The sequence below is a fragment of the Cloeon dipterum genome, chromosome 3, assembly GCF_949628265.1.
Source record: "Cloeon dipterum chromosome 3, ieCloDipt1.1, whole genome shotgun sequence".
Lineage (NCBI taxonomy): Eukaryota > Metazoa > Arthropoda > Insecta > Ephemeroptera > Baetidae > Cloeon > Cloeon dipterum.
The window spans coordinates 5,726,843-5,734,902 of record NC_088788.1 but is presented as its reverse complement, the minus strand read 5'-3'; the positions used below and the strand labels follow the sequence as shown (position 1 = coordinate 5,734,902).

At 47.3% G+C, this 8,060-nt stretch overlaps 1 protein-coding gene across 1 annotated transcript; it reads right to left on the bottom strand.

The window, feature by feature from the left end:
- Positions 1-3,955: 3,955 nt before the first annotated feature.
- Positions 3,956-7,185, bottom strand: vvl (ventral veins lacking). Its single transcript, XM_065483517.1, has one exon. The coding sequence runs from the start codon at positions 7,049-7,051 to the stop codon at positions 5,648-5,650; it is 1,404 nt and encodes a 467-aa protein (XP_065339589.1). The 5' UTR covers positions 7,052-7,185; the 3' UTR covers positions 3,956-5,647.
- Between the last annotated feature and the right edge of the window lie 875 nt (positions 7,186-8,060).

Here is an 8,060-nt window from a genome sequence, read left to right as displayed (position 1 = left end):
TTACCCATTTTTAACAGTTTTAAGAACAAATTTTCTCTTTGCTCCAGAGTTCAGATCTTATTTTTTAATATTAATATTTCAGGATGACCTCTCGTACATAGGCTTGAAATTAATTTAAGCACTAGAGGATGAAGCCCTGTCTAGAACGTAGAACGAGCCCGTCAGATGATTTCGACTTTTTACTGCGCCGTAAATTTCGGCCGTATGGGTCCCAATTATTTTTTCATTCCTATTCCGAATCTCCCCGCAGCCAGTGAGCCTATATAACTAATCAAATACTGCACCGGCCGCGTCTCTGGTCGGACGCCATAAATCACGGTGCCGGCCGAATGTATCTGTTGGTTTTAATTAAAAATTTGGTGCCCGCGTGCGGTGTGTTCGAGTGTGTGTGCGCGGCGTTTAACTCTTCTGCATGGGCTCGTTGCGCGAGCGGAGACTTAGAAACTCGTAAATCTGCAGACGCGCCGAGATTTCGAACGCGGCTTCCCCTTTAAAATAAAATTATTCGCACGGCACGCACGTGCTTTTGAATTTATATATACGGTGTTCGAAATGCGTTGCAAAAAGCAGCATCATCGGCTGGGGACCGAAAGCTAATTTCGCGCAATAGTTGCCATGGTGACCGATGAATCGGTGCACGCGGCTGATAATCTGTTGGAAATATTCTCACAGTCGCTGCTGTGCGAATTTGACCTGTGGTGAAATCGTAAAAACACACTCACAACACAATAAACCGAGACTTTGCGTGCAAGCACGTCTTCTTCTTCTGCTTCTTCGTTTCTCGGCTGCGCGCCGCGGAGAAGAAGAACAAAATTAAGCCGAGAGACGTTTAGGTCAGGCTAATTTATCCGAGCCTCAGACACTGCTGCCTTTATTGTTTGAGTTCTCAAATGTAATATTATAATTGAGCCCCAGGAGCAGCAGACGCGCGGCCAATAACTCGACAATCATATGGTCAGCGGTCGGCGGCAGCTCGCATAATCTCAATTGACACACACAGGGGCCAATCTAAAGGCCAAATGTCTTTGCTATGAATAAGCATCGTCATCTCAGACGACCACGAGAGCACCAGCAGCAGCCTCGGCTCCTCCGCTCGACACGGATAATATGCAAATTCTGTTTTCAACCGCACAGCTGATCGGCAGACAAACTTTGTCTACGAATTTTTTATCGTATTCACCGCTTGATTTTCGAATTTATCTAGAAATCGATAAGAACAAGAAAAATTTAGATATGATTTACGAGATTTATTGTTTATTTCAATTAGAATTTGATTTCAGATAGTAATCAGATTAGTGAAAAGGGTTCAAATGAATTTATTTTATTCGTGGAAAAGAAAATTCGGCCAAAATAGGTCGCATATCTCTTTAAAATTGCAAATTTATAGCAATTTGAGGGGAAAATGAATTTTATTTTGCAGCGATAAACAATTTTCAGTAGCGCAAAATGGTTTTAAATGCAATTTTGGTTCTGGACCAGTTGTTAGAAAATTTTAAAACATAACTCTCTTTTTTCTTTTTGGTTAAAAAATTTGGGAAACGTTTGCAATGCGCTACAAAACACAAAGTTGGAATTTTTGACATATTTCAGAGACTAAAAACCCCTACAAAGAGTAAACATTTGGAGCATTTATTCAATTTATCAACTTTTTATCTTCAACTTCCACCAGTCACAAGGAAAAATAATGGATTCTAAGTTTTACTTAATTGCTTTGTGGTTTTAAAAATGAATTTGATAACTTTTTAACTCATTTAAGTCACAGTTTAATCAGTAGTTTGAATTCAAATTAATAAAATAAAAAAAAACAGTCTCTTAAAAATATTTCCTGAGTTCCCCACGTTCAAATAAATGTGTGGAGAGCTCGATTATTGGAACTGAGTGATGTATTTCCTTGTCACGGGAGACTGAAAACAGCGATTTCGCCTGTTGGAATTCTCGGCATGCGCTAAGTGGCTGCTTTTTCCAGCGTAGCGCCGAAAGAAAGAGATGATACAGTTTTCGTGGTTTTTGTGGCAGCATAAATAAGCAATTTTACAACTCATCTGCGCCGCGGTGGCGGCGGTTATCACGCGATCACACACGTTCTTATATATATATATGTCTGTGAATCCGCACAAAGGAGGAGAGAAGCTTGCTTGATTTTCCGCTGACAGCAGATGGTTAAAACGCCGATTAATTCCGATTACACGCCCCTCGGTCGGAGGGCGAGCTGCCTAATTTGACGACGTAATTGGCTAATTGTTTCCTCCGAAAACCCGCGGGTATGGATTTTTCGGTCAAAAAGGTCCAAATTGGCCTACCGAGACGCACCTGCCAACCTCTCAGGAGTCTCAAACGCGAATTAATCGATGAAATTTCTGTTTTCTGTCCCGTTCCGAGAGCGAGGGGTGCAGCCGGAGCCTCTTCGCTGTGCGGCGTGAAAATTTTTAGGGGTACCGCGCAAGGGGGACCCATCAGCTTTATATATATAATAATGCGTCGAGAAAACTGGCTCCTTTGTAAAAGAAAACGTGACACACCTGGATTCAAAGGCGCAGCGTTATTTCTGTGTGCGAGTTATATAAAACGTGCCACCAGGAATGAAATCCCAATTGCTACAAATCAAACCCGCATTATTGGTATTTAGGATCCGAACGAGAGGCTAAACAAACATTAGTATTGATCCTTCGAGTGGATGTTTTTTTATTATTCGAAGCCGGATACGCCGGTGTTGAGGCATTAATTTCAGATGGCTTGAACCGAGTTTTTTTTATTTTTTAAATTTCTTCTGTTGGAAAACTCCGCGAATTCAACAGTTTTTTGGTATTTCCATGAATTTCCAATTGGATTTCTACTTAAAGCGGATTTTTAGAGGGAAAATATGCAATTTATTGCATTTGTAGCGCTAGAAAGTCATACAATAAATGATTTTTGGAGGACTCTTAGAAATAAGCATGACCGAATAACAGTTACATTTCAGATTTTTCCTAATTTCTCGAAAAACTCAACGGTTTGTCCTTGTTTTTCCGATTGGTTTTCGATTTCTTTTGACGGAGAGCGAATTAGGAGACAAATTTCCGTTCTGAAGAAAAAAAATCGCGTTTTTAAAAAAGGGAGACAGAGCTCACCGCTTGATTAACCTGTAATTTTGCGCCAATATTTTCTGAAATTTACATTTTCCGGATTTGTAGACAAAAATAAAAATAATATTCAGAATTTGGCCCTACAAATCGACCGGATTCAACAAGCAACAAAAATCATCGTTTCGCCTCGGTAAATCGGAAATTCGCAACCCTGAGCAAAACAAAACAACAACTATAATTAAGAAAAAGCGAAAATGGGTCTTACCTTGTGAAAAATGCGGGAAAAGCAGCGAGAGGTACAAAGCGAGCAGATCTTCTCATGCCATCTCATGCAACACCAAGAGGGGGTTCTTTCTGTCTTTCTTTCTTTCTTTCTTCTCGGACAAAATAACCAGCGAGAGAGCATTGCAGAATGATTGAGCGTCTTGCTTGAAATCTTGTGGCCTCGGGAATCGACTGCGATGCTGATTAAGCGCAGCGCGACCGCAAACAATGCAAGTGTGGCAATATTTGGGGTGCAGCGGCCAGGCACGAGGGGGTGCACACAGGGTGGGTGTCGGTCGGATCGACGCAGCGCAGACGAAGAGAGGAAGAGACAGACGACGACAACGGGGTGCACCATGTGTGTTTGTCAGCTGCACATACACACACGACTGTTTGGCCAAATAATTGCGGTATTTGACTACCGCGCTAATAAAATTTACAGCTCCTAATGATGCAAACATAAACTCTCTCTCCAAAGACTCGGTCTCATCATCCATTGTGCTTGGTAACTTGATTTAATTATTACTTTACTGCATGCTCGAATGTCAAATAAATGAGTCTTGCTGATTCTTTCTGCTTAAATTCTAGAGGAGTGTGTGGCAGATTTGTAAATTAAAATTGCAGAGGGGTTTTATTTTAAATCATTATCTGAATTTTATTTTTAATTATTTTTCACACAATCAGCACTGTTGCGGTGCCATTTAAATATAAACATTGGACTCTTGGTATAATCTTCGTCTTCTCCATAATCTTAAGGGGGGAGTAAACATTATCCGTCTCTCAAAAAAGGAGGCCACAATTTGTAAATGTTTCGATTTTCGTGTTAATTAAGGGGATTGCGTATATACAAAACTGATAAAATATTTACACATAGTTTTTCTGTCCTCGAAATGCGGGGCCCCGCGCGTTTTGTGCACCGATGATTATTTTTTTCTTTTACTTTTCGCGACTCGTGCGTGAACTGAACGGGAAAGGCCAAAAATACTGCATCCGAGGCACAAAAGGCGCCGGCGGCCCCAGAAATCATCTCAGTGAGTGCAATTTTCGATTCGTTTGCGACATAGCTCTCAATCTTTACTGCTCAGTTAATTAATTAAATGACATATGAGATCAATATTTTCATTAACAATATAACGAATAATTTCTCAATAAACAGGTGAAAATCCTATCAAAAGTACACCACGACAAGAAACGAAAAACAGGCAAATTATGCCTAGAAAGTGCGGAGAAAACGAAACGCCCGCTTTTTCGGCCCGCGGCGCGGGGGAGTGCTGAACTCTAATAATTAAATCGGCCCCGGGGGATCAGTGAATCGTGGAAATTAATTTCATATCTTTCGCGGCATAATTCTCCTGCCTCCGTACACATTTTCTCAGGTGCGTGAATGAAATTCCAGGATGGACTATATAATTTTTTTTGTTATTATTTAATTTAAGTATATATTCAATTGAATTCTCAGTCGGCGTACAAAAACCAAAATCTGTTTTTGGGGGAATGACAAAAAAATGAAATGAGAGAATAAAGACAGTATATAATTCTCATATCAGATGGTGTACACGTCCCGCATCTAATTAAGTTGGTCTGCTCACAGTGAAAGAGACGCACGCACACGACATGTAATAATAATAATTATATTAGAGAAAAAAAAATCCAGGACGCGCGTGTGTGTGCGTTTTTGAATATTGAAAAAAGTGCTCTCACTCGCGTTTTGCGCCCAATTGCGGCGGTTGGGCGCAAAACGACGCGGTCAGGTTTGTCTGTCGGTCAAAGGGGGGCGAAAAAACAACACTAGAGTGTGCATTTCAGTACCTTGATCTGCTGGCGAGGAGCGCGGTGCTCGCGTGGCGGGCGCCGCGGCCGCGCCTGCCGCCGCGCGGGACGACGACTCGGCGGGCGGCGTAAGCTCTGCACTGCACTTTTCATTTTCATTTTGCATTATTTTTTTGGTATATATTTCGATCGGAGAGGAGATGAATATTCGAGGGGCATCACCAGTCAGCGCAGGATCACAACACAAAAACTGTTTAACAACTCTCTCGTTCGAGTCTTTTAGTTGGTTGGTCTCGTTTTTAAAATCAGAGTGTCCGTTTTCACTTTTTAGGTTCGTTGGGGCCGACCCTGGGGTGGTCAGGGCGGCCCCGAGCCCTCGGCTCGACCCGGTCAAGGGCCGAGGGGGCGCCCGTCCCGCACGCACACTACTGCAACCTGTGGTGGTAGAGGTGCAGCGTCATGGCCGTCGGAGGAGGACCGACGGGAGGCGAGTCCCGTTGGTGCAGGTCATCCTCGGCGGCCCACCACGCGGCGGGGCGGGCGGCGCGGGGCTAGTGGGCCGCGGCGAGGCTCTGGTGGGCCATCGGCTGGGGCGACAACATGGGCGGGCTGTGCGAGTGCTGCGTGTGCATCTGCGGCGAGCCGTGCATGTCGGCGTAGTGGTGGTGCATGGACGGCATCCCCTGCTGAGAGCCGTCGCCGCCCATCAGCCCGTCGGGCCCGGGGCCGCCCAGGGTGTTGGGCGGCGTCATCCGCTTCTCCTTTTGCCGCCTGTTGCAGAACCACACGCGCACCACCTCCTTCTCGAGCTGCAGGTTGTCGGCCAGGGCGGAAATCTCCTGCGCGGACGGTTTCGGCTGCTTGTGGAAGTGCTGCTCCAGGGCACCCTTGACGCTCACCTCGATGCTGGTGCGTTTCTTGCGCTTGCGGCCCTGCGCGGCGATCTTGTCGATGCTGGTCGGCGAGCCGGTGGTCGAGTCGGCCTCCTCCAGCCACTTCTGCAGCAGCGGCTTCAGCTTGCACATGTTCTTGAAGCTCAGCTGCAGCGCCTCGAACCGGCAGATGGTGGTCTGCGAGAAGACGTTGCCGTAGAGCGTGCCGAGCGCCAGGCCGACGTCGGCCTGCGTGAAGCCCAGCTTGATGCGGCGCTGCTTGAACTGCTTGGCGAACGCCTCCAGGTCGTCCGAGGTCGGCGTGTCCTCCTCGGGGTCGTGCCGCGGGTCGGGCCCGCCTATCGAGCTGGGGCTGGCGTTGTGCATGTCCCTGAGCGAGTGGTGCAGTTGCGGCCCGACCCCCGAGGCGGCCGCCGCGGCCGCCAGCATGCCGTTCATGCTGTACGGGTGCTGCAGCGGCGACGAGCCGTTGGACGCCGCCGACGACATGTAGTGCGCCGACGAGTGCCACGAGTGGTGCGGCGCCATGTGTTGAGGGTGGGCAGGGTGCGGCGGCGGGCCCGTCGAGCCGGCCCGGTGGTGGTGGTGCAGCTCCTGCTGCTGCTGCACCTGCGGCGGCTGCGGCTTCACGTCCTGCATCGCCTGGTGGTGCATCGCCCAGTGGTGGTGCTCCGAGGGCGGCGGCAACGCCGCCCACGGGTTGTGGGCCAGCGGGTGGCCGTTGGCCGCCTGCCCGCCAGGGTGGTGGTGATGGTGGTGGTGGTGCTGAGGCGGCAGGTACTTCATCTCGCCGCCGCCGCCGCCGACCGACGTCGGCACTCCCGATCCGGACGAACCTCCCGAGTCTCTTGGCGAGCCGTAGCCTTGCTGGGCGGCCACCGCCGCGGCCACCGTGGCCGCGTTAACAATGTTCATACCTGCTGCGGAGCCGAGGACGCTTCGCTCGAGGCTGGAGGCGCATGAAGCGGGCGCCGAGCCGCCCGCGGAGGCCAACACGAGAACGTTCACACCGGCGGCACTCGGCGAACTGCAGTTGATGCCGGACAAGAAGGCTGTGGCCATGCTACGCTAGCCGCACTGCATCTCCCCTTCGACCCGCTGTCCGCACTGTCCTCCGCACTTTGTCTCCTCACTGACTACTTCTGCTGACGCGTCTGAATGCGAAGCGGACGCAGCGACAACTGACTGCCGAGTGTGGGCCCGCGCGCCCCGAGCCGCTTGCGCTCCCCCCACCCCGCCGCCACACAGCTGACTGCTGGGACCGGCCTCCCTCCCGCTCTCGCTCGCCGCCATTGGTGCGCCGAGTGTCACGCACACCGCGCCGCCGCCATTGGACGCGCCAACGCCGCCCAGCCGCCGCCGCAAACACCCGCAACTCGCTCTTGCTCGCTCGCCCGCTCCACAGCACTACTACTACTACACCCGCCGCCGCCGCCGCCACACCAGCCCCGACACACAAACCCCTTTCGTCCAGCTGACACTCGAAAGTCAGAATAAAAATTCTCTTCTGCCGATTCCACATGATTTTAGTGGAAAATCTAATGTGATTATTTTTAAAAATTTGCTCAAAATTTGATTATTTTTTGGTTTTGATCTAAATTAATTGCAATTTTTTATTTTGCAATATATAAAAGTTTTTTACTTATAAAATGGAATTTTTATTTTAAAAATATAAAAAAAAATTTAATTTGCTCCTTTAGTCTTGTTCTAACACAATAAAATCAGTTCAACTATTCTTTTTTATGCTTAATCGCAGGTGTTAAATAAATAGGAAATTGATATACCTAAATTAAATTAGAAGGTTGCTTGGCCAGTTTAGATATAATTGAAATCGATTATTTAGTTTTATGACGATGGAAAGATTTTTCATTTCGCATTTAGAGATTTTATTTTCATACTTCATAACTTAAAAATGTTGCTGCTGGTCTCGTCTTTATTCCATAAATTTCTTTTCAGGCAAAATTTGAGCTTTTTATTTAACAGTATATTTATTGTTCAGCGTATTTTAATTTTTTCCACTCTACACCTGTTTACAATAAATGTAACATTTATTTTTATGCAACAAACATGG